The sequence below is a fragment of the Rhinatrema bivittatum genome, chromosome 2 (assembly GCF_901001135.1).
Source record: "Rhinatrema bivittatum chromosome 2, aRhiBiv1.1, whole genome shotgun sequence".
Classification (NCBI taxonomy): domain Eukaryota; kingdom Metazoa; phylum Chordata; class Amphibia; order Gymnophiona; family Rhinatrematidae; genus Rhinatrema; species Rhinatrema bivittatum.
The window spans coordinates 403,484,306-403,511,660 of NC_042616.1; the positions used below are offsets into that span (position 1 = coordinate 403,484,306).

At 46.0% G+C, this 27,355-nt stretch overlaps 1 protein-coding gene across 3 annotated transcripts in view; it reads left to right on the plus strand.

Moving 5' to 3' along the window:
• CARD10 (caspase recruitment domain family member 10) overlaps positions 1-27,355 on the plus strand; it is a 115,694-nt gene that overhangs the window by 84,714 nt on the left and 3,625 nt on the right. For 2 of the 3 annotated variants that reach the window (XM_029590052.1, XM_029590053.1), the window contains exons 17-20: positions 1,774-2,014; positions 4,299-4,380; positions 26,269-26,365; positions 26,790-26,954. In XM_029590052.1, the coding sequence (XP_029445912.1) occupies positions 1,774-2,014; positions 4,299-4,380; positions 26,269-26,365; positions 26,790-26,954 (585 nt within the window). The remainder of the gene's footprint in view (positions 1-1,773; positions 2,015-4,298; positions 4,381-26,268; positions 26,366-26,789; positions 26,955-27,355) is intronic. The other variant, XM_029590054.1, reaches the window with a different exon arrangement.

The window sequence follows — 27,355 nt, forward strand, 5'->3', positions numbered from 1 at the left end:
GTATCATTGGCAAAAGACAAACCTTTCCTGACAACCCTTCCATTATGTCACTCACAAAAATGTTGAAAAGAACCATTCCCGGACTGATCCCTGAGGCATGCCGCTAGTAACAGCCCCCTCCTCAGAGAAAACTCCATGTACCTCTACCCTTTGATGCCTCCTACTCAGCCAGTTTCTAACCCAGTCAGTCACTCAAGGATTCATACCAAGGGCGCTCAATTTATTTATAAGTCTACTGTGCGGGAACCGTGTCAAAGGCCTTGCTGAAATCCAAGTACACTACGTCTAGTGCTCTCCCTTGTTCCAACTCTCCTTTCAACTATCAGATTTGTCTGACAAGATTTACCTCTAGCAAACCATGATGCCTTGGATTTTGCAATCCATTGGCTTCCAAAAATTGCACTATCCTCTGTTTATCAGTGATTCCATTAGTTCGCTCACCACAGAGGTCAGGCTAGCTGGCCCGTAGTTCCCAAACTCTTCCTTGCTTTTATGAATAGGAACCACATCCACCCTTTTCCAGTCCTCCAGAACTGTCAAATAGTTCAGTGCTTCTTTAGAGTCTAAACAAGCATTGAAAAGGTCAGTCAGTAGAACTGCCAGGACATCTTTAAGTTCCCTTAGTATCCTTGGATGTATCTTAACTGGTCACATCACCTTATCTAGTTTAAGTTTGCTTATTTATTTATTTAAAAGCACTTATTTCTGCACAAGTTAAATTTTGCAGGGAAATATGGCCAACAGAAATATGCAGGTTATTCTGTGGGTTCTTTTTGCACATTGACACTTTTGCAAAGTACAACACAGCTTAGTACATCAGTCTCCTGGTGCTCTAATCCCCATCCCTACACATTTTGTAAGACAAAAATGCCTGCACTTGCAATGCAAGTGAATGAGTGGAGGTAATTGGGAATGGATTAGTATGAAGCTTGACTGGCAGCACTGGAAGAGGCACCTCAGGTGTCACATGAAATTTTAGCCCCCCCGTCTGCAGAGAGAAGACAGTAGCAGATCACAGCTGGTGCAGAGTCTTCCTCTCTTTCTACCCCAGCCTTCATGACCCCTGCATGATGGCCTCCTGCCAACAGGAAGAGTCAGTGAGCAGCGCTCTTTACCTGCTGTGGCTGCGGCCTCCTTCTCTGACAGCTTCCTGCTGAAGATGCAGTGAAGAAGAGCTAGCAGGTCTAGCGAGACTACCGGGCTCCGCTCAGTCTTGACTTAAGTGGGAAGCTAGCAGAGGAGGAGGAGACAGCTGCAGCAGCACGTAAGGAGTGCTACTTGCACGAAGGAGATGATCTCAAGTGGAGAAGAGAAGATGGTAATACCGGGGTTGGGGGCGGTAAATGGAAGGGAAGGAAAGCAGTGATGCCAGGGGATGGGTGAGGGAAGGAAAGGTAATGAGGTAATGGGGTAGGGAAGACGATGGTGTATTGCTACAAAGGGAACCCAGTGCTTGGTATTCCATGGCATAAAAAGAATGAGAACCATTGTTGTACAGTATCAAGGTATTGCCAGCTTTGAAGACTTTTTTTTGCATTTCTTAATGGGCAACTCCAGTCCTCCATTCCAGGATCTCAACCTTTTCTGTTTCAAATTTTCTATTTCAATTACTGCACCAGATTTGTCATCCATATCTCTCTCTCCGGTATTAAAGTAGGTCCCTGCCATCCACCCTTTGGAATCCTTATAAAGAAGATGGTTGGTGTGGCAATTGGTTTCGCCCTCTTGTTTATTGCCACTGCTGGTGGTTACATGCCATCTCTCCATTCTCAGGGTACCAAGCCCTCAAGATGGAACTGAAGAAACGGGCCCAGCTATCTGGGGACTCCTTCTATGTACGCACCAATCTGGATATACTGGTGCAGCATGAAGCCTACCTCATCCGGGTGAAAGCACAAGAGATCCTGCACATTCTGGACACCATGTATCGGGGGCGCTTGGAGTGGCACTGTGCCCGCGTCAACCGCGAAACCCAGAAGGATCTGGTGCAAGGGGTGGTGCCCAATTTCAGCAGGTAATTAGAATTTGGGGGGGGGGGAGTTCCTCTAAAGAGCAGAGATATTGAGTTTCTGGGATCTTAGAGACACTGTCCAATTTTCATGTTCTCTGTAATTTCCCAGGATCCTATGAAGAGGGCCATAACTCCATTTCTTTGCTTTCTATCCCATGGTAGGGACACTACCTTACGGGCCGATACAGTAAATCCCGCGGGAGAGCTAGCGCTCCGAGGTGAGCGCCCACTCTCCCAACGTGCGCCCAGGCCACACTCAAGTATTTAAATGAGGGCCCGCGGTAAAAAGAGGCGCTAGGGACACTAGCGTGACCCTAGCGCCTCCTTTTTGACAGGAGCGGCGGCTGTCAGCGGGTTTGACAGCCGACGCTCAATTTTTCCAGCGACGGTTCTCGAGCCCGCTGACAGCCATGGGTTAGGAAAACGGATGCCGGCATAATTGAGCGTCTGTCTTCCGACCCGTGGGCCGCGGGCACATTATACATTTTTTCTGCTTTTCTGTGCACTTTCCTGGTGCCGGCCGAAATTAACGCTAGTCTTTGGGCAGGCATTAATTTCTGAAAGTAAAATGTGCGGCTTTAATGCACATTTTACGTACTGAATCGCGCGGGAATAACTAATAGGGACATCAACATGCATTTGCATGTTACGGGCGCTATTAGTTTCGGGGGGGTTGGCGGCGTGTTTTCAACGCGCTATTACCCCGTACTGTATAAGGGGTAAAAATAGCGCATTGAAAACGCACGGCCAAACGTGGGCTAACAGTGCGCTCCACCGGAACTGTACTGTATCGGCCTGATAGTCAGTACTAGAGCTTGGTTGACAAAAGCAGCCTGTTATTGAATAAAGAGCTGCACAAACCCAAGATGGAGCTGTGGGAGTTAAGATTTGAGGACTGACTCTAGTGACCTGCAGGAGTTTTTATTTATTTATTCATTTATTTATAAAATTTATTAAGCGCTTTAAAATTTGTCAATAAAATTTCCATAGCGATGTACACATATAGCAGCAGAATCATACAAAAGCATTAAAAAAATCAAAATTTTAAAACATAATTAACATATTAATAGCCGTCCAGACTAGCATCCCTAAAAAGGTACTCACCTCCGTCCCGTTACAGTCATTCTATATTTAAGTTTGTGCCCCATATATATCTAGCTGATTTTGGAATTATATGCCAGTATCTCCAGCCCCTGAAGCCTAGATGGTTTTCCCAAGAATTAATTTGAAAGCTCCGACATCATTAACCAAGTTTTTACTTTATGCCGAAATTTCATCAGATCCATTTCTTCTCTAACTTCCATTGGAAGACTGTTCCATAATATAGTAACCGACGTGGAAAAAGACCTATTTTGAAATTTTACATAGCGGAAACATTTTACCGAGTGGAGTTGCAGCTGTGAGCCATACTGAGAGTGAATAACTGTGGGTGGACTCCTGCTCTCTCCTTTGATTGTTCAAAGCTCAGACCCTGTCTGCTGTGATATACGCACATTTGCTGAGTGTTGCTGATAACTCTGGGGTCACTGTTGGCGTCAGGATGCTGGGCTAGATGGACTACTGGTCTGACTCAGCTTGGCTGTTCTTATGCTCTGACTGAAACTAGAGTGTTTCCCCTGGAAATCCAGCCAAAGGCTACACGCTTTGTGCAGTGGAAGGGAAGAAGAGATGGAGGCTCAATTGGATGAACAGACATTGGTTTAATGTAAGGGGGTTGAATGCCACTTCAGTGAAAGAGCAAACTGACCGTAGGTAGAAGAGATAATAGCAGAGCATCCTGGGATTCTGGATGCAAAGGATCAGGTGTAACCCTGCAGTGGTAAGGTACCAGAGAGGGAGGGAGGGTCCTTAGCAGCTCAGGTGAGAGCAGCGCAGTAAATGTGAATGGAAAAAAAATGTGTGGAATTGGTGGACAAAATTCCATGCCTGGAGCCCAAAGACAAAAATCCCTAAGAAGCAACAGGCGAGAGAAAATTCCCAGCTCAGATATGTATATAGTCTGGAAATAGATTTTCCACTAACACAGGTTAACATCAAATAAGGGACAATTAAAAAAAAAAAAAAAAAAAGGTCTTTAAGTGAAAGGTCACACAGAGAATCTCTCACCACTAAGAAGGGATGGGTAAGAGAGAAGGGGTCTTCCCCTTATTAGGAGACTGCCTTGGAATTCACAGGAGATGTCCGAAATGTTACTGTTGGTTAAGCTCCCTGGCTTCTAATGTTCTATGCACTTACTATGTATTAACTTAAGGTTGACTGTCTTTATTTCATCCTTTTTGTCTTTCAGAGCACAGCAACTCATGCTGATTCAGCAGAATCTGGGTTTGGTGGCAACAGCTGGAGGAGGATACAAGACCCCCAAGAATATGGTAAAATGGAGTGCAAGTGCCTCCTATCTGCTCTACTTTGGGGAGTGGGAGAGGTAACTGAAAACAGAGGTTCAGTGGTGCATCCTCAACTTGTAGCTGGCTGAAATGGGTCCAACGATTGTAGGCCGAAGTCGCCCCAGAGTCATTTTTTGGGCTATCCTGAAAAAAAAACAAATGAAAATGCTGTCTTCATGGGAGCAACGTAGAAACCTTCCATGAAGGGAAAAGAGATGGATTTTGTAATAATGGAAGACATCTAGAGGACGGCACGCAAAGGGGGTCATTTACTGAGCTGTGATATTTTATCACGGGAGGGGGCATTTCCATGGTATTTTTCCCCCTCCCGTGAAAAAATATCACAGCAGCTCCCTTTGATATGTTTTCTTGTGGAAAAACTCCGCAAGATAAAATATCGCTGGAAAACGTGTAAAATATGCAATGGCGCCCCCTTTTGCCTGGGGCCACCATTGTCTTAAAGGGCCAGAAGCAACCCAAAGCACCCCTCCTAAATGTGTAAAATACCCCTTCCCCCGGGGGTCTGAGTAGACCCCCCCAAGCACCCCTCTCACCCTCTGTACAGGTGGCTTAAAAGTAAAATAAATGTTAAAAATCAATGTTTACAATTGTGTGGCGATGCCCCGCACCCCCTACCCAAACCTCTTCCTTTTCAAATGCAACTTGCCCCCTCCCCAGGATCAAACCCTTTCTAGTTAACCGTCCCCCTCCTCCCTTAGGAGCCATCCTACCCCTGTCCCCTTCCCCACCCTCCAGACCTACCTCTTTCTTAGATTGTCTAGTGACCCCTCCTGACCCCCAGATTCCTCCGATAGCATCCCTGGTGTCTAGTGAGTGTCTAGTGAGGGCCAGAACACCCTGCAGGCTCTGGGCTGGTCAACGCTATCTGTCAGCGCTGGCCAGTCTTTGCTCCCATCTAGTCATGGGGCAAAGGCTGGGTGGTGCCATTTTGAAAGATGACACTGACCAGCCTAGGAGACGCTCTAGGCCCCAGTACAGACCAAGGATACCCACTGGACCACCAGGGCCATAATGGAGGAGTCCAGCGGGTGAGCTAGGGTGGGGGGGGCAGAACTGGGAAGGGTTGATCATGGGGGGGGGGGGGTGTTGGACTGGGAGGTGGTGACTTCTATTCAAGGGGAGGGTTTGGTAGAGGGGGTGTGGTGTCACCACTTGACCTTCAAAACATTTATTTTTATACCTTTGGGCCACCTCTATAGGTGACAGGGAGGGGAGGCGATTTTACACGGTTAGGGGGGATGTTTAGGGCTGTTACTGGCCCTTTAATTGTCAGCGCCAGAGCATCGGGACAAGCATTAGCATCCTGAAGCTCTGGAGTAAAACACCTGTACAACTCCTGTAAATGAGGTGGCTCTAGCAAGCCAAGATATTTGATTTGGTAGAATGAGTTAGGCATGAACTGCTTTGCATACATTTGAGAACATCATGCATGCAAATCATCTCATTTTCATAAGGGTGTTTTTTTAAGGAAAATATCACATGATATCACTACAATATGGGTGTATCGCATGATAAAAAACATTTTTCACATGTTATATCGATATCATGGCTTAGGGAATAAACCTCGGAGGGAGGTGCTGCAGGGGGATGACTTCCACTCTAGCGAAAGTGGGCTGAAGCCTATCTGCTGCAGCTTCAGAGAGGAGTGGAAGAGTCTGGGACAACCTGCGGGGGTCATTCTCAGGTGCCATGGCAAACGGCTCCTTCATTGATACTGACAAACAGAGACAGCATAACCGTTGTCATAGTGGGGAGACGATTTCGGCCTAGTGATCACCATACCGTGTTGTTCGGCATTAGCCTTACAGAACAGAACCATAAAAGACAGAGGTGCTAGATTTTCAGGAGGGTGCATTTCAACACATTTCATTGGGGAAGCCAAAGGGAGGTAGGGATTAAGAGGACAATTTGTAAAGCCATTTCCGTGGGTAAATTGCAATTTAGCCGCCTAAACTTCCTGTCTCAAATTTGCACGCCTCATGTGCAGGCAAAAGTTCTGGCAGTGTCCCACAGCACGCACCCATTCAGCTGTATGTAGTGGAGGTGTTCCGGGTGGGATGGAAAAATCCAGGCACGTCAATTGAACTCTCAAAGTCTTCGCTTGTTGGTTTCCATAGAAATTCCCACCTGCGCAAAAAGCAGAGGGCAGAAGTCAGCGGATATGTTTGGAAGGGAAAGGAGGCGAAAAAACTCCCTTCTCTGTCCCCCGCATTGGAGTTTGTCCCAAAGCAGCCGGAAGAACGCCCCCTATAGGAGAAAGTAGGGTTAGTGAGGAAAGGGGTGAGCAGAAGGCAGAAATCTTTTACAAATTTCTTATGGCTTACATGGAAGAAGGAGAAGGCGATGCGCCTAAGGCAGGATACAGGGAAAACATTGTGCCGTGGTCAAAATAACATTTAAAGTGCAAGATCACACAAAAAGGAGATGAAGCAATGGGACTTTGTGAAAGTCCTCCCAGCATACTGAGAGCTGACGGACATGCTCACTACACCCCTCACAGCTTGCGAGGTGACCAGGATAAGCAGGTCATAGAGGTGCAGTAGATGTTAGCTGGATTTCAAGAAAGCTATTGACATTGTTCTGCATGAAAGAAGGATAAATAAGCTTGCCAACGTGAAAGCAGGACAGAAAGCTACTAACTGGGCCTGGAAATGATCAGGCAGTGGATCTTAGAGCGTGGCACTCAGTGGTGCCCATTCTGATGAAGGTAAAGTTGTTGGCAGAGTAGAACCAGTCTGGCCCGATCTTGTTCAGTCACAACTGGGTGTGTGCAGGGGGATTCCTTGCGTCTCCAGCAGAAACACTTACTGTGAAGTAGAAATAACTTGGCACTCTTCTGCGAAAGCATGCAAGGACCCTTTGCTTGGGAAACTGGAATAGAAAAATAAGAAACATTAAATATACAGTTGTATGGTTTTGTACTGCACAGAGCAAGAGCAGACTCAGATTCATTAATACAGGTTACTTGCCATCTAGGTAACCCTTTCAGTCCCCCTCTGTCCCACACAGGGTCAGGTGACACAGCCAGAGAATGTTAACCCCTTGCTGTCCGCTATGGAGAATGACCTTCTGCTATTGGTCCTCCAACAATTGTGAGCATTGGGGTGCACAAGATCAGTGTTTGGGTCAGTTCTTTTTAATATTTTTATTAGTGATGACATTTTCAGTTTTTTGAGCCTTTCTATGTAGGGTTTGTGTTGTAGGCCTTGTACTATTTTGGTAGCCCCCCCTCTGTTCTTCCTCTGCAGAGGTACAGCCTCCAGAACTGAACACAGTAATCGTGGTGGAGGGTCTTACCAGGGATCTGTAGAACAACAAAATTACCTTTCCATATTAATGCAAGCACACTGTGAATTTTCCTTGCCGTATTATTACATTGACGGGCAATCTTCAGGTAATCCAAGATGATTACTCCTAGGTTCCTTTCCTGTTCGGTAGTTGCTAGTTCATGGCTTTTATTTATTTCATCAGGCAGTCACTCATTCACATTTATTATATGCTCAATGCTGAGTGAGGCTCAATATTCATAACAACATTTAATTGAATTTTGCATTTCAGGTGCATGAGTTTCTAAGCCCTCAACCATTCTTCCAGTTTCTTCTAGTCATCTTTCATATTTTCTAGCTCTCCCAATGTGTCTATTCTGTTACAGGTTTTTGTGTCCTCTTCAAATAGGCAGTCCTTCTGGCCACAACATGACCTGCCACTTCCTCACCTCTCCCATGGACCTCTCTTCACACAATGGATATTCCCTCCCTCACCTTCCTGCAGACCTTCCCTCCCACTGTTGATCCTTGCCAGGGACCTCGACTTCCTCTTCCCCCTCTCCCCACAGTGACCCTCCAATTCCTCTCTTCCTTCTACCTCCTGACTTCCACTCCCTCTCCTCCCACCCCCTGCTGCAAACCTCCACTTATGCTTCTGTGTCTGTTCTTTCCCATGCAATATTATATTACCTATAATCAGGCCTCAATGAAGTGAAGTATTATCACTGAAAAACCCTTCAACTGCACAATGTTTTCATCACTTTCGAAGAGATCAGGGGGAAAATGTTACATGGCATCTTCAAGATCATTGCCTGAATGGTGTCAAAAAAAAACTGCATAGTTTGCCTAGGTAAACATGAATAATGAATAAGCTCTTGTGGTTTGAAAGTTGTATTGCAGACCTCCCCACCCCCAACCCAAAATTCCTTTGGCTATATTGGTGATAAACACCTGAGCAGTTAATGTAAGTAGAATTGCTTTAGAATTGGTAGAATAATATTGAAGAGTGGAACTTTGATAAGATTAGCGGGACTAAGGACGGTCCCACGCCTGAGGCCATAGTGCTGTACTGTGAAACACAACAGTAGGGATCAGGACTGTTGTCTGATGGATCTGGAAGGGCTTGGGCACAGCAGAGAGATGGCACGCTGGAACCCGGGGAGAGAAGGAGCATGGGCCCGTTTGTTGCCAGCCACAAAGTGACTTGGCGTTACAGTCTTGGAAGAGACTTGGCTCTCAGCCCTTTTGGCTGGCGAGAGTACCTGTGCCACTTGGGCAATGCCGTCTGTGGGGGGGGGGGGGGGGGGGGGGTTGAATAATGAAGGGAAAAAAAAAACAGGAAGAGAAAAGAAACAATTAAAAAGATAAAGAAGATTGACACACCTAGGTGGGAGATAAAATCAGCTAATTGCAGATTTTCAGGACTTAAGTGCTAGGAAAAGTAAGCCTCAATCAATTACAAATAACACAGCCGGAATTGGATCCATACTGCATGCACAAGTCATTAATCATATTCCAAGAATCCTTATAAACATGTCAAAATGTCTGAGATACCGTCATGCCGATGATTTCCAGGTGCATGGAAACAAGAAAAAAGAAGATGATACCTATCAGCAATATGTTGCCCGTTTCTTGTCAAGAGGCCCTTGCTTGTGAGGAATCATAAATCGGAATGGAATAAGATTTGTCTGTTTGAAAGATTCTTTACTACAAGTAGCTGAGCTTGGAGCACTGATCCCTGGGACTCTTCAGTAACATTCCCTCTAACATAAAAACATAAGAATTTGTCTCACTGGGTCAGACCAAGAGTCCATCAAACCCAGCATCCTGTTTCCAACAGTGGCCTATCCAGGTTACAAGTACCTGGCAAGTACCCAAACAGTAAACAGATGCCATGCTACTGATGCCATTAATAAGCAGTAGGGATATGTAGGGGGAAAAAATGCATTTTTGTTTTTCGGTTTGTTTTCGGGAGCTTTGTTCCTACAAATTTCGATTTGTGGAATGTTTGATTCATTTCATTCATGTGAAAAAAAACAAATGAATAGAAAATTCAAACAATTCTGAGCAAATGGAAGATTTTGTAACTCACACAATCAAATAATGAACTCCCATCAAATAACTTCTTTTAATCAATTTTTAAAACACATTCATCGCTGAAAACAGGGATTAATGGAAGGAAAAGACCTCAGAATCTAGCATATATGGTATTAAAATATTCGTTGGATATTATAATCACTGGTCTAAAAACAGACCTTTAAATACCATCCAATTTTATTAATCACTTCACAAAACATTTTTGATAGTTTTATATTTTTTTTAAAAAAAACTTATCTTGTGATGGGAGCTGAACTGCCACACTGCCAACGATGGCCAGCATTTCGCAAAAAGCTGCTTTGGACAGTGTATTTGTGGCAAAATAAATTTCAGCGAATTTCTTGAAAATCGGAGCTCCAATAGCATCAATTGAAAAAGACCAAAAGAATGAAGAGGACTTTGTCGGAGCTGCTTCGAAACCTGGGCTCTGGACCTGGACCGGACCCTAGGCCCAGGCATCGAGACTTGGCCTCCAGGCCAGGCCCCAGTGTCGGGCCTGGGTCCAGGTCAAGGCTCTGGCATTAGGGCCCAGCCTCTGGGCCAGGCTGCAGCATCAGGCCTGGGGCCTGGGCTCCAGTCTAGGTTGAGTCCCAGGCTTCAGGACCCGGCCTCAAAGTCAGGTCTTGGTGTGGGCCCGGGCCTGGGCCCGGGACAAGGTCCTGGCATCTTGGCCTGGCCTCTGGGCTGGCCACTGTGTTGGGCCTGGGCCTGGGCTTCAGCCTAGGCGTCAGGACCTGGCCTCCAGGCCGGGATCTTGCATCAGGCCTGAGTCTGGGTTGAGGCCCAGGCATCGGGAACCAGCCTGACCAATTGTGGTTACCCAATGGATCAGGTAAGTGATTATTTGGGTGGGGGGCTCAGGTCTCAATCAAGGCCCCGGCATTGGCCAGTTCCTAGGCCAAGATTCTGGTGTCACACTTGGGCCTAGGCCATAGCCCCTGCTTTGGGCCTCTGCTTATGCCCTAGGTGAGGCCCTGGCATTGGGCCTAGACCTAGGCCGAGACACCAGTGTCACACTTAGGCATAGGCCATGACCCCTGCTTTGGGTTTCAGCCTATGGCCTAGGGCTAGGTCTGATGCATTCATTTAAAATGAATGCTGCAAATGAGGTTGGTTTCATTTGGGGGGCCAAAATGAAATGAATTACCCTTATTTGTCATGTTTTCCACATTTGTTTGAAATTAATTCACATCCTAATAAGCAGTGGCTGATTCCTAAGTCAACATGATAAATAGCAGTTTATGGACTTCTCCCCAATCCATTTATCCAAATCTCTTTTAAACCCAGCTGCACTATCTGAGTTAACCACATCCTCTGGCAATGAATTCCAGAGCTTAATTGTGCATTGAATGAGAAATAATTGTTTTTAATTTATTTTAAATGTGCTACTTGCCTCCTAGTCCTTGTATTATCTGAAAGAGTAAATAACTGAATCACATTTACCCATAGAAGTCCTTTCATGATTTTATAGGCCTCTTTCTTATCCCCCCTCAGGTGTCTCTTCTCCAAGCAGAACAACCCTAACCTCTTTAGCCTTTCTTTACAGGGAAGCCGTTCCATCCCCTTTATAATTTTGTTGCCCTTCTCTGAAACTTCTCTAGTGCAACTGTAATTTTTTTGAGATGTGCCGACTAGAACTGCATACAGGATTTGAGGTGCAGTCTCACCGTGAAGCAATACAGAGGCATTATAACATTCTCCATTTCATTCACCATTCCCTTCCTAATAATTCTGTCTATTTTTTGACCACCGCAGCACACTGAGCCAATAATTTCAATGTATTATCCATTATGACGCCTAGATATTTTTCCTGGGAGTTAACTCTTAATATCGAATCTAACATTGTGTAACTACAGCATGAGCTGTTTTTCCCTATAAGCATCACCTTGCACTTGTCTACATTAAAATTAATCTGCCATTTGGATGCCCAGTCTTCCAGTCTTGCAAGTTCTTCCTACGATTTATCACAATCTGCTTGTGATTTAACTACTCTGAATAATTTTGTGTCATCTGAAAATGTGATCACCTCACTCGTTGTACCCCTTTCCAGATCATTTATAAATATATTAAAAAGCAGAGGTCCATGAAGAGATCCACGAGGCACTCTACTGTTTACCTTTTTCCACTGTGAAAAACATACCATTTAATACTACTCTCTGTTTCCTGTCTTTTTTAACCAGTTTGGAATCCACAAAAGGACATTGCCTCCTCTCTCATGAATTCTTAGTTTTCTTAGAAGCCTCTCAGGAGGGACTTTGTCAAATGCCGTCTGAAAAATTCAAATACATCTACCGGTTTGCCTTTATCCACATGTTTATTAACTCCTTCAAAAAACTGTAGCAGATTTGTGAGGCAAGACTTCCCTTGGGTAAAGCCATGCTGACTGTGTTCCTTTAATACATCTATCTATATGTTCTGTGATTTAGATCTTTAGAATAGTTTCCATGATTTTTCCTGACACTGAAGTCAGGCTCATCGGTCTATAGTTTTCTGGATCACCCCGAAGCCCTTTTTAAACTTTGGGGTTATATTGGCCACCCTCCAGTCCTCAGGTACAATGAACGATTTTAATGATAGGTTACAAATTACTAGTAATAGGTTTGAAATTTCATTTTTTAGTTCTTTCAGAACCCTGGGATGTATATCATCAGGTCCAGGAGATTTTCTACTCTTTAGTCTGTCACTCTGACCTACTACATCTTCCAGGTTTACCGTGATTTGATTCAGTTGATTCGGACCATTACCTCTGAAAACTATCTTCGGAATGGGTATCCCCCCAACATGCTCATTAGTAAGCAGAGAAACAAAGAATTAATTTAGTCTTTCTGTGATGGCCTTATCTTCCTTAAGTACCTCTTTAACCCCTCGATCATCTAATGCTTCAACCAACTACCTCACAGGCCTTGTGCTTCAGATAAATTTTAAAGTTTTTATTATTGTTGCAGGGGTGCTAGGGAGCTCTCCCGATTCTGGAGAGATGTGTGCCCTTGGACCATGGTGCACTGCAGAGATGAGCAGTGAGGAAGCACTGAAGCAGGCATGATGTATCCAAGCATGGGAGGAACAGGCTGACCACCGCCCTAACCTCTGCTGAACCTGCACACACCGGTAGAGACCCAGCAATGCAATGCTGGTCTCTGGGGTAGCCATCCGGCCACTCCATAGCCCTTTCGGACCTGCCACTGGGTAGCGGCAGATGCAGCGGGGCGGCAGAGGTCGAGAACAGGTGATGGTACTGGAGTTTGGAACAAGACGGGGACTCGGCCTTGGACTAGGCAGAATACTAGAACAAGGCGAGGTTACTTGGAACTTGAAACTCAGACGAGACGAGGACTCTTGAAGACTCAGGCAAGAGAAGGACATATGGAGATTGGGACTCAGACAAGAGAAGGACACTTGGTACTTGGAAGCTCAGATGAGACAAAGACACTTGGTACTTGGAAGCTCAGATGAGACAAGGACGCTTGGTACTTGGAGACTCTGAGACGAGGACACTTGAAGACTCGGACGAGATGAGGACGCTTGGTACTTGGAAGCTCAGATGAGATGAAGACACTTGGTAAGTGGAACTTGGAAGGACTCGGGCGAAGGCTTGGAACTTGGAAGAGTTCGGACGAGAACTTGGAACTTGGAAAGGCTCAGGCGAGGACATGGGGCAGCTTGGAACTCATACGTAACGAGAACAAGATGTAGCTTGGAACTCAGACGTAAGACGCTCAGATGTAGATGAAGATCAGAGGTGGATTCTAGAGAATCAGGTGAGGATCTGGGTACTTCGATTAGGACTTGGAACCCAGGAATACTCAGACGAGAACAAGGACTCAGGACACTCAGAAGAAGACAGAGGTTCAGGATCTGGGAAGGATCCGGGCAGTGCTCGAAAACAAATCCTGCCAGAAAAGGACTTCATCCACCAGGAAAGGACACCAGATTGATACGGATTTATTCCCAGGAAAGGTCAGCTGAAGACGAGGACCGAGGCAAGTGAGGCTGAACCTGGAGTTTGAGGACAGATGATACTTCGGGATTAGGACTCGGAACATCAGGGATGGAATGTAGGACATTGGATACAAGGGAACCACCGGTACCTCGGGACATCAGGACATCTAAGCATCTGGACATCAGGGACCTTGAGAGAGGAGGACCTCAGGGACATATGAAACATGAAGGACAAAGACATCAGAGGACAGAGACATCTGGACATCCGAAGACAAGGGAACGTCTGGACATGGAGACACGTGGATTTCAGGACATCTGGAGACAAGAGGACGGGATAAGTCGAGAGACCAGGACACGGAACAAAGATGACAACAAAGGTTCACAAATCAAGGACGAAGACAAGGAGTATCAACGAGGAACAGAGTGCCTTGAAGAAGCGAGGATGGACGTCAGAGCCTCCTGAATGAAGAGCTGGAACAGCAGAGACTCCAGAAGCAGGAAACTCCTTGTGAAGGAAAAGATGGAGTGAAGGAAGGCCCTCTTTATAGGGCTGAAGAGACGCCTTGGAACATCAGCAGGAGGAGCCTGGAAGGACATCCCACTGTTGGCCCTTTAACTGGAGCAGAGAGGCGTGGCCGCATGCCTAGGAGGAAGGCAGGACCTTGGAGAGCGGCGGAAGCAGGCCCGACGTCGGCGGCTCCCTGCTGCGAAGAGAAGAAGATTGATGGCGGCTCCCCGCCACATGAAGAGGAGCTCCGGGACAGCCTCCTGGCCATGGAAGAGGACATCGGAAGCGGGCTTCAGGCCGCGAAGAACCCGTGGAGTTGGGGGCGGCCTCCAGGCCGCAGAAAAGGAACATTGGCGGCGGCCTAACCGCGAAGAGGAGCAACTTCAGCAACGGCCTCCTGGCCGTGAAGAGGGATAAGGGCAGTGTAAGCGGCGGACTCCAAGGCCGCAAAGGATCTCGTTGGTTTTGGTGGCTCCCAGCCGCGAAGTGGAGAGATGGCGGCCATTCCAGGCCGCAAGGGAAGCTCCAGGGCGGCCTAGCTGCAAAGAGAAGGTCAGCTGCGGCTTCCTGCCACTACAGTGGGGGAAGAGTGTCTGCGGCCTTCGGGCCACATGAAGGCACGACAGCAAGGCCCACTGTGCAGGAACAGAGCGTGGGCAGTCTCTGGACCGTGGGAAACACTGGTGGCGGCCGCAAGGCCGCAAGGCTGAAGACAGCAGCATCAAGGAACTGGCTGGCAAAAGGAAGAAAGGTGAGAGGCTGCTTGTGGGCTTGTTCCCACAAGCAGTATTGTAACAATTGAGTTTTTACCTCATCTTTTCAAATTCTCTCTTTGCCTGTCTTACCAATGTTTTCCATTTAACTTGCCAATGCTTATGCTTTTTCCTATTTTCCTTAAATGGATCCTTTTTCCAATTTTTGAAGGAAGATCTTTTGGCTAAAATAGCCTCTTTCACTGCATTTGAACCATACTGGCAATTATTTGGCCTTCCTTTCACATTTCTTAATCTATGGAATAAATCTGGACTGTACTTCTAAGAAGATATTTTCAAATAATGTCCATGCCTGTTGCACACTCTTAACTTTTGTAGCTGAACCTTTCAATTTTTTCTAACCTCTTCATTTTATTAAAGTTTCCCTTTTGAAAGTTTAGGGTTAGAGCTGTAGATTTACATATTGTCCCCCTTCCAATCATTAGTTCAAATCTGATCATGTTATGATCACTATTGCTAAGTGGTCTCACCAACATGACCTCTCTCACCAAATCCTGTGTTGCAATAAGAATTAGATCTAAAATAGTTCCCTCTCTCATTAGTTCCTGAAACAGTTGATCCATGAAGCAGTCATTTATTCCATCCAGGAACTTTATCTCTCTAGCATGTCCTGATGTTACATTTACCCAGTCAATATTGGGTAATTGAAATCTCCCATTATTAGTGCATTGCCAAATTGGTTAGCTTCCTTAAGTTTTCTTAGGAGGTCATCATTCATCTTATCATTTTGATGAGGTGGACGATAATATACTCCTATTGTTATAGTCTTCCCCAACACACATGGCATTTCTACCCATAAAGCTTCTACTGTGCATTTAGGGGCGGATTTTAAGAGCCCTGCTCGCCTAAATCCGCCCAAATCCGGGCGGATTTAGGCGAGCAGGGCCCTGCGTGCCGATGAGCCTATTTTACATAGGCCTACCGGTGCGCGCAGAGCCCCGGGACTCGCGTAAGTCCCGGGGTTTTCGGAGGGGGGCGTGTCGGGGGCGGGACCGAGCGCAGCGCCGTTTTGGGGGCGTGTCGGGGGCGGGTTCGGGGGTGTGGTTACGGCCCGGGGCGGTCCGGGGGCGTGGCCGTGCCCTCCGGACCTGCCCCCAGGTCGCGTCCCGGCGCGCTAGCGGCCCGCTGGCGCGCGGGGATTTACGCCTCCCTCCGGGAGGCGTAAATCCCCCGACAAAGGTAAGGATGGGGTTTAGACAGGGCCGGGCGGGTGGGCTAGGTAGGGGAAGGGAGGGGAAGGTGAGGGGAGGGCAAAAGAAAGTTCCCTCCGAGGCTGCTCCGATTTCGGAGCGGCCTCGGAGGGAACGGAGGTAGGCTGCGCGGCTCGGCACGCGCCGGCTATACAGAATCCATAGCCTTGCGCGCGCCGATCCCGGATTTTAGCGGATACGCGCGGCTCCGCGCGTATCTACTAAAATCCCGCGTACTTTTGCTGGCGCCTGATGCGCCAGCAAAAGTACGCCTATTCGCGTGGTCTGAAAATCTACCCCTTAGTCTCTTGCAGGATCCCTATTGGATTTTCTGCCTCCCGGACATAAAGCGCCCCCTCCACCACATTGAGACTCCCTATCATTGCGATATAATTTGTACCCTGGTACTATACTGTCCCATTGATTTTCCTCTTCCCACCAGGTGAGATACCAGTGTTTATCTCATCATTCAGTGCTGTACACTCAAACGCTCCCATCTTACTTCTTAGATTTCTGGCCTTGGCATACAGACATTTCAAATTGTGCTTTTTGTTTTTATTAATAATCTGATTTTCAGTTGATAGGGATAATTTGTAATCTTTTAGCTCGGGTGATTCTTCACTTGTAGGCATATGGACTACTTTTACTTTTATTGGAACCTCTCTATTGGGATTCCTAACTCTCCTGCTTCATTAGTATCTTTTGAAGATTCCTCCCTCCAAACCATCCACTGCTAAGTGAGTGTTGGCTTTCCCCTTTATTCTGGTTTAAAAGCTGCTCTATCTCCTTTTTAAAGGTTAGCACCAGCAGCCTGATTCCACACTGGTTAAGGTAGAGCCCATCCTTTTTGGAAAAGACTCCCCCCTTCCCCAAAAGATTGTCTGGTTCAGTGGAGACCATCATGGACCCTGGGCATTGATGGAGGATGGGCATTCCTTTCCTAACCACAGGGTCGCTTCAGGGGCATCACAGCAAAAGCTGGTGCATCCCCATGCCTGGCACCATGCATCAACAGGGATCGGTGCCAATGCTTCTTAGACTTCCCTTATGCTCGGCCCGGTCCTTCTCTGGCATCGAGGCTGAGGACAATGAACCCGGCATCCTCGGCCCGGAGGAGACTGACAATTGGTGCTCGGCGCCCCTATCCACCGATGACCTCGATGGAACCAATGATCCCACCAATGTCGAGGTGTCTATTGGTGCGGCTCTGAGGTCCCTTGATGCCAATGTTGCCGATGCCACTGCCGAAGACTCGGACTTCTTAGACCCAAAGAGCTGATCCATCTTGTCGAGTCGAATGTGACATCCCTTCGGGGTCATCTGGGCACACAATTGGCAATCTCGAATGTCATGCAATGCCCCAGGCAGAGGATACATACTTTATGAGGATCAGTGATCAACATGGTCCTCAGGCACCATGGCCATGAGGCTCACAGCTCTGCAGAAAAAAGAGACTGAAGAGGGACCTTGCATGAATGCATTATATAGGGCATGCTGGTGGGCATGCTCAGTGTGCCTAGTCAAAGTTTCTAGAAACTTTGACATAAGATTTCCGCATCGGGCTCCATCTGATGATGTCACCCATGTGTGATGATTACTATTCTGGTTGTCCTTGAAGAATAGACAATGCATCTAGAGGTGTTAAAGAATAGTGATATAGTATTAGCGATGCTTGATGACATCACAGTGTGCTCTGACCTCACTGAGATTCCAGTTGAAATGTTGGACTATGTGAGAAGTTCAGTCAGTTACTCAATTACTTTATTTATAACCTGCCTTTCCAACAGGAGCTCAAGGCAAGGAAAAACAAATGTAAAAACAATAATAAAACATATTTTTAAACAAAGAGCCACAATATAACATCAACATTAAATAACATGGCAGGATGTGATAAACAACAGAAAACTATAAACATACAATCAACAGTCAAGAAATCCTAAAATAATTGTGGAGTTGGTCCCAACTGAACCATGCTTGATTAACATCTACCTAAACTTTACTTAATTACTACCCATAGAAATCAATAGGATGAATTTCTTTCGGTGTTAGAGTATATTGGATTTATGCATTTAAGCATTGATGATTTTAGTTGTGACATTTAGTGAGATAAAGAGTGAGGCTGTTTGTTTTTGCTCCATATTGCAGAAACCAGGAGAGTTAACACATTTTCCCATGGAGAGAGTAAATCTAAAACTCTGCTCCTAGGCATAAGGCCCAGCTTCTTTTTGGAAGAAGCCCTGGTAGTAATCATGGGGACACCACCAAAGAGAACGGCCTTTTGGAAGTCTTGCCATTTATTTCAACTGCAAAGAATTGACAGGCCAGTGCAGTAATCTGAGCATTAAGAAACTGTAGGCTGGTTTTTCAGCACACAATTTTAATGCTCAAATGAAATATTTGTTTTTTTAACTCCCAATACAGCAAGCTAATGCTTTGAAAATGCATCAGGAGTTTAAAGTGTGTTGAGTGTAAAATGTGCGTTTGCCACAGGCCAAATGTACATTTTAACTAAGGAAGGAGGACATCCCAGGCCGATGCAGTCCAATTAGCCACCGTCACCACTTATTCAAATAGGTATAAATGTATCTTGTCTAAGTGGTGGCAGTAAGCCCAATAAGTACAGACTCTTTTTTTTTTTTTTACATTTTAGAGGGTTTCAAGTGCCAGCGCAGTAGCACCGGAAACTTAATTCCATCTCTGGCCCAGGAGTTAAGTTTCCAGTTATAAGAAAAACTGCGTTTTGCCAGCACGCATCTTTGCATGGAGGAGTACTGCTTAATGCCTTTATTTGCGTGGGATTTCCATGCAAGGGTGCTACACAGAGCACACATTTTGTGGGCATAAAACTCCTTGCTGCATCAGCAGTAAGGTTTAGGGGTGTGCATTCGTTTTCAACGTATTGGCAATCCGCAACGTATATGCCACATTCATTGTATTTGTGGGGGGTCACGAAACGTATGGCGAACCCCCACGAATACGTATCACTAACGAATAAACCCCCACCCTCCTGACTCCCCCAAGACTTGCCAAAAGTCCTGGTGGTCCAGTGGGGGTCCTGGAGCGATCTCCTGCACTCAGGCCGGTATTCAAAATGGCGCCTATAGCCCCTGTGACATAGTAAGGGCAAAGGCTATCGGCGCCATTTTGAATACCAGCAGCCGACTGCCCGAGTGCAGGAGATCACTCCAGGACCCCCGCTGGACCACCAGGACTTTTGGCAAGTCTTGGGGAGGTCAGGAGAAGCCATTTTGAATACTGGCAGCCAATGGCCCGCGTCAGAGTCCTGACGGCCCGGGTCAGAGTCCCCCCAAAGACTTGCCAAAAGTTCCTGGTGGTCCAGCAGGGGTCCTGGAGTGATCTCCTGCATTCGTGCTGTCGGCTGCCGGTATTCAAAATGGCACCGATAGCGTGGAGATCGCTCCAGGACCCACGCTGGACTACCAGGGACATTTGGCAAGTCTTGGGGGGGGGGTCAGGAGAGTGGGGGGGTTGTAGTAAATTCAATTTGCATTTGCATGTGATGACCACTTAGTTTCGGGGGGTTGGCTGCGCGTTTTCCATGCGCTATTACCCCTTACTGTATAAGGGGTAATACTGGCGCGTCAAAAACACGTGGCCAAAGGGGGGCTAAACAGTGCACTCGGCCAAGCGCACTGTTCTGTATCTGCCTGATAAATTATGCTCTGAGTATGCATGGGAATTCCCACACATGCACTGCCTCGTGAGCCCCTCACACATTTTTGTCTGAGCTTCTGCATCGGCATGTACCCTCTCCCTCTAAACTGTGTTGCACTTCATAATTTCATTTTTGATCTTAACTTACTTTGAGTTGCTTCGCTGTCTCAGCAACCCCTCAATAACACTTTTCAGTGCTACTAAAAAAAAAAAATAATAATGTACAAGAAAAAGAACAATCCAATATGTCCAGCTCCAAGAAGGCCGCTCCCTGCATTTTCAAGGCCTGTGTTTATAGCCGGAAGACTGTCTATCACCAATGACCACGAATATCTGGGGCCAGAATATGATGCAGTCAGCTGCTATGACTGTGGCCAGATGTCACCGATGTCCCTGAGGAATAGGGTGTGGAAGATGGAAGAACTTTGCAGGTCAGTGGAAAGCTAGAGCTGTTCCATGTCTCGGAGCAGAAGGGCCACAAACAAAAGGTCTGTAAGTCTTTTGTAGGCCCCAGGAGGCTTGATGCATAAGAAATGCCATGTGTCGGAACCAGTGGCACAGTTCATTATTTATTTTAAAAGCTTAGATTCCGCACGTATCCAAAGTTCAAGATGGATTACATAGCAACATGCATAAAAATACAAACAATAAAAAACAATATTTATTCATTTGTTTAAAAGTATTTGGATGGGTTACATAAAGAACAATACACAACAAAAGCAAACAAAATCATGAATGCTAGCTGGACAAGACAAACAACTAAGTACAGATCAAAAGATTAAATGCTGAAATCTTAGGACTGCAGAAGAGAAAAACTGGAAAAGACTTATTCTGGAAAGACCTGCTTGAACAGAAACGTTTTCAGAGCTCTCTTGAACTCTTTCGTGTTGGTCAAGGATCTAATGGTGAAGGACTGAATTCCAGGCAGTGGATCCGGCAATAGAAAAGGCCCTTTCACATGTCATGGACAATTGGGCATGCCTTGCTGCAGGGACCTTGAGAAGAAACTGATTTGCCAATCTGAGGTTTCTTGAAGGAACATAGACGTGCAAGACCAGGCTATTTATTTATTTATTTATTGTTTTTATATATCGTTTTATCAACATTAAATGCTGACCAAAGCGGTTTACAATGTACTTCAAATTAAAGGAAAAAGAATTAAGTTAAAAAAAAAAATAAAAACTTCAATAAAAGCAAGAATAAAAATACAGTAAATAATCAACCTAATAAATGAAGGTTGACCGACGTGCCGCAAATGCGCAGTAGAGAGCAGCTCTACTGCGCATGTGCGGGCAAGCACGTCGGTCTTAGCCAGCGTCAGAAAAAAAAAAACATGGCGGCGGTGGGTGGCAGCGGCAGCGGGCGGCGGCGGTGGCAGCGAGCGGCGGCAGCGGCGGCCAGTAGCGAGGGAGGGAGGAGAGAGAGAGAGGGAGGGACGGACTGAGTGAGAGGGAGGGACGGAGGGAGGGAGTGGGAGGGAGTGACTGAGTGGGAGGGAGGGAGGGAGGGATTGAGTGAGAGTGAGGGAGGGGGAGGGACTGAGTGAGAGGGAGGGAGGAGTGGGTGAGTGTGTAGGAGGGAGGTAGGGGGTGGAGAAGAGTGAGGGGAGAGGGAGAATGAGGGAGAGGTGAGAGACAGGGATGTGAGTAAGTGGAAGGGGGAGAGGGAGAATGAGGGAGAGGTGAGAGACAGGGATGTGAGTAAGTGGAAGGGTAAGAAGTTGTGGAGCAGAGAAAAAGGGAGTGGAGGAGGGCTGGGAGGGAGGGGGAGGGAGGGAGGAGTGGGTGAGTGTGTGGGAGGGAGGTAGGGGGTGGGGAAGAGTGAGGGGAGAGGGAGAATGAGGGAGAGGTGAGAGACAGGGATGTGAGTAAGTGGAAGGGTAAGAAGTTGTGGAGCAGAGAAAAAGGGAGTGGAGGAGGGCTGAGGGGGAGGGGATGGGATTGAGAGAGGGTGGGGAGTGACTGAGGGAAGGGGAGAGAGGTGGGAGTGACTGAGAAGGGGAGGGAGGTGAGAGTGAGGGGAAGAAGGCAGTGGGAGACAGAGAGTGAGTAAGACTGAGTGGAGGAAAGGGGAGGAGTGAATGAGGGGAAGGGGGAGAGAGGGAGAAAAAGTGTAGAAGGGTGCTGTGTTAGAAAATGGACTGAAAAAAAAATGTAATGTAGCCCGTTTTAACGGGCTTAACGGCTTGTATTATCAATAACGTAAAAATTAAATGACATGGGATAAGAAATCTGGCTATTACTTCTAAAAAACTTAAAGATCAGAAAATAAAGCAAAGTATAAAATATTCAATATCACTGATCTACAGTATGAATTAAATCTAATACAACTCAATTCCGATTACTGAGTGTAAGTCAAGGCCTAAAAAAACACCTAAAGCTTATAAAAAAGGAATACAACTAGAAAATCTGCATACTGTAACTAAACCTCAATATCCTTATAAACGATGACTGCCATCTTGTGTGTTATACGCCATTGGACTGGTAGCCAGTGACTGGGGAAATATGATCATGAAAGTAAGAAGTCAGGCTGCCGAGTTTTGAACTAGCTGGAGCGATCTAAGTGTGTATTGAGAGAGACCAGCCTAGACAATAAAACAATAAAAACTGAAAGATGCGACTCCAGATGACGTATTCAGTTGAGGCCTTCAAAGCTGTTGATGGAGTCAGTCCCATTAACATACCTGTCACTGTTGATGCACTGGGCAATGGCACTATTGACACACTGATCCTAAGGCCTCATGTCCATATAGACACATTGGACCTCAATTCAGCTGATGTAACTGTTTGCTCCATCAGTTTTGAGGTCCAACATTCTTTGGTGATGTTCTGCCACTTTTCCAGGAAAAGGTCGAGGCCTAAAGATAAGAGTCCAGCATCTGAGCCATCAATGCTCTGTGGCCTGGCACAATTGGGACACTAGTTCCCAGCTCCATCAGTGCTCTTGACATATTCAAGGGGAGAATGATCATTAAGAGGCCCTGAGGGTGATTCACTACCCAACTCTTCCTCTATCTTGACATTCTTATCTTTATCCCGTCTTCTTGAGCAAAGATTTTATCTGGAGACATCAGATCCATTATGCTCCAAGGTGCCTCTGGTTTCCATGCATCCACCAGTTCAGTTGACCCCAGGAGAGGGCCTCCTTCTGGAATCTATTAGGAGATTCTCAAGAGGATGAACATATTCTGGTCTCAGGAAAGAATGTCTCTTTCCCAATTCCTTGTCAGAGGGCTCAGCAGCACACAGACCAGGTGAATGGAACTGGTGAAGATTTGCTTTGTCTCACTGCAAACTAGTGACAAAGAGGGCACCCTTCAACCTCTCCTGTCCAGAGTAACAGATTTGTTTCCTCAAAGGGGAGTCTCTCTTGCCTCCACACCTCAGGAGCTCCTATCAGAAGTCCAAGTGTCAGTATTAAGCTCCCAACCATCCATCTCTGAGGAGGAACCTAGTCAGTCTGAGGAGCAGAAGCATGGATCATCACCATCTGGAGCATGCCCCAAGAATATTAATCTCCGAGATGGCCAAGGATCCTGCCCAAATCACCTTCATCAACATTGGAGGCATGGGTTAGTGTCCCTTCACCTCTCGATTCTGAAGAAGGTTCTATAGGGATTCTCTCTGACCCCCTTTTTGAACCTCAAGAGCATTCTCATACTGGGTAAGGCATTGGGAGTCAACATTCGCAAGGATAAGGATACCTGCAGAAATCCCACTCAATCCTATGGAATTTACAAACAATTTGGGAGCAACTAGCATCTTATACCCCATTAGCCAGGAAATTGGACCTCAAATGTAGAGGTCAGCTAACCCCAGGGTTTGGGGTAGTCCAGCGACCACACCAGTCAATGATAATGGAGTTGGCACTGAAATGGGTTAATAAGACAAGGATCTTCTCCAACACATCACCAGGCAAGGTCTTTCAGAACTCGATGCTCAGTACCTTCTTCGCAGCATTGCAGCTCACCAATTCTTCATCATGCAATACTTACACAATTGTATTGGCAAGCTGAAGCCCCTGATAAAGTTGCTGGACAGAGATCAGGCTCTTCTGAATGCAGAGAAGTGCAAATGTCATCTTTTCCACTCAGTGTATGACTCTTTTGATACCATAGCGAAATCTTTGCACACACTGGATGGCTTGTTTGGAGCCAGCAGTTTGCATGAGGATGTTCATGATAAGTTGACCAATGGGCCCTGTTCTGGGGACAACCTCTTCAGAGACAAGGTCAGGGAAAGAGTTGCCCAAATTAAGGAGTAGCATGCTGCCACTCAGTCTCTCTCGAAAGGATTGGAACAGCCACCTTTTTCTAGGTATCCTTACTTTGCTTTTAAATGTTCCTTCTTCCAGAAATTCTCTTTCTGCCAATTTCAGTGGTATCATGCACCATCTGTGTTTCTACAGCAGCTGTTTCTGGCTCGCAGACATCAGCACACAAGATTCCAGCCAAAGACATTGCAACAAGCCCAGCCTAGGCTTGGGCCTAGATTTTGACTGAAGTCTACCTTCAGGCCTCGACCTCTCCGATAGAGGGGAGGATCCACTTTTTACTGGAAAAGTTGCAGAAGATCACCAAAGATCATTGGGTCCTCAAAATTGTGGAATCTGGTTATCGTTTGCACTTCTTCTGCCCTTTTGCGCTACATCATTGTTTGGCCTTCAATTCAAATCCTTCTCAGTTGACCCAGCTCCTACTCAAGATATAGTTGCTTTTCAGTCAGCAGGCAATACAACCTGTTCCTCTCAAAGATCATGGCAAGGGGTTTTACTCTTCCTATCCTCCTTATCCCCAAGACGTCAGGGGGCTGAAACCCATCCTGGATTTACAAAGACTGACAGAGCCTATTATGGGAGAAGTTGAATTTTCAGTGACGCTATGACGTTTGTTCAGCATAATTAATTTATTTGTCATGATTTGTGTTTATATGGTGTGTTTTGCTTCATTTGTTTTGAATTTTTCTCTGAATTCAGTTCCTGGTTATCAATTTCTCTCTTGATTAACCCAATTTTTAAATATTAAAACTGTTTCTTGCAAAAGCCTATGTCAGGAGGATGTTATCGGTTGTACTCAAAACACCAATCATAAATCTACATCTCTTTTGCTCGGTTTATTAAATAAGAAATCATTAAAAAAAGTAATTGTTTACATTGTCATGCCATATTTTCTGAAATTTGTAAGTTTAGCATTTTTAAATGTACATATATCTTCCATCTCAGGATACCACAACTCCGAGCCCTAAAAATATCATTTTTACTAGTGAGCATCTGAAAATTTGGGATCTCTATTGAAAGTACAGGTTAACCTATAACTATGTGCACATGAGCTGATACAAAGAATATTGCTGGTCAAGTGTCCAAGATATGTTGAGCTGAGCACAACAGTGACCGATTTAGGATTTTGGCACGCCTGGGCACTGTTGGTGCTATCACCCCCTGTTACCTCCTCTCCTACTTTCCTTCATCCCTCCCCCCACCTACCAAGGTTGGACAACAGGGAGGAGAAGCTCTAAGTCCCCTAGTTTCCTGTGGCAGCTCAGGGGTAGATCCTGTGGCAAAAACTTTTAAATTCTGAAGGAAATTGGAAAACATTTCCTTCTTTTATATTATAAGAATAAAGTCATTTTACGCTATAATTACTAGTATAATTTTTTTTATTTTTATTGGGTGAAGAAATGTGACCTCAGGGGTGGGGAGAGGAAGGGAGGAGGGATTAGGAATGGGGTGAGGGGAAATGGGGAGGAGAGAATTGAGAAGATTAGGAATCTGAGATGGAGAAGAGAAGGGAAAGCGAGGGAGGTTCTTGGATTGAGGAAGAGGAGGAGGGAGTAGGAAGGGTTAGGGAGTAGGCTGCAGAATCAGGGACGAAGGGATGAAGGGAGAGGAAGGAAGGATGGAAGGATGGAAGGAAGGGAGGACCAAGGGTCTGGGTGATAGAATCCAAGATCAAGGGAGGGAGGATTTGAATTGCAGTGGGGTGGGGAGAAGAGGAAGGAGGTGTCCCTACCACGCTCATGTCTTGCTTCTCCTTGCCTTCCCTCTCTAACATCCTACCCAGTATGGCATACACTTACATTTGGCACCAATCCCTTCTCTTTCGCACATACACAAACACTGCCCCTCATACCCTTGCTCCCTTCTCACATATTAGGGACCCTAGACCACCAATATGTATTTATTTATCTAAATTTGGCTTGAAATAAAACAACACGGGCAATGTACAAAGGCCTGTAGCTCCATAAGAAGCTAAACCTTTTTTCCTTACATTGACCTGAGGACTTTATCGGGAACTTCCACTAGGAGGGTTTAAGAAAGATAGCAAAGCCTTGGCAACAGGGTCATTCTTAGCGTTGCTATTGGCATGAACTTTTAAAGTACCATTTCTTTCTCTTTGTGCCTTACAGATGAGAAAATGCAACCCAGAGAATCTCCAGCCACCAAAAAACAAAACGCAGGCTGATTCAAAGAAACTCTCCCTTAGCTCTCCATGGCCCAGCCAAGGTGAGTTGCGTTTCCTCACTTATTTCACATCACAGTCATTCACAGCACAGTTAAGCTGTGGAATTTGTTGCTGGAGGGCATGGTCAAGGTTAACTGAGCTTAAAAAAGGGTTAGTACAAGTTTCTGGAGAAGAGGTCCATTAATCCCTTTTAGCCGGGTGGGCTTGGGGAATGCCACCTCTTACTGCTGGGAGCTATACGTTAGGATCTGTTGGGTACTTTCCCAAGGATTGGCCATTGTCGGAGACAGGATGCTGGGCTTGATGGACCATTGGGCTGACCCCAGCATGGCACATCTTATGTGATTTCCTAAGGAAAGCATGTTAGTTGGCCGCTGTTAAATTAGACATGTACTTGTTAGTAGAGTAGGAGGTGAGGATCAGTTTGGCGGAGGATGCTGAAAATCTTTTTCCTTTTGCTGGCAGATGAGGAAGAAGGATATTCCCTGAAGCCCTACAGCCTTTTATGGCCTCGGAAGGTCCAGAAACGACGTCCGGTGATCTTTTCGCCACCTGTGCTAGCAAGGGGTCTGATCCGGGGCCTCCTGGAGCTACACGCATCGCAATTGGACTTTAACGTGTGCTTATCGGGTAAGCAGCCTCGGCCACAAGCATGTCTGCTACTTGGACGTTTTACTTATTGTGTGGTGTGAAATCCATTCCCACCTGGATTTCTGTCCTGGTGGGTTCTCAGAATGAAAAGACATTAGTCCTTCCCTAACATGACTTTATCTAATTCTGGATGTCCACCCATAACAGTTCCTGGTAATTTTTGGTTGCATGTCTGACATAGCTCTATGCATGTGCACACCTCTCAGACCTTCCAGTGCAGTCTGGCATATGGACAAAATTCACCTCATCCAGAATTTTTAACTAAAAAACCTCATGTGACAGCATGAGTTAGGTTTGTTCTTTGTTAGCTGTTTTAACTTATTTTGCATTTTTAATGGCTTTCTTTGTAGAAATAAAATAATCAAATTTCCAAAATTTGT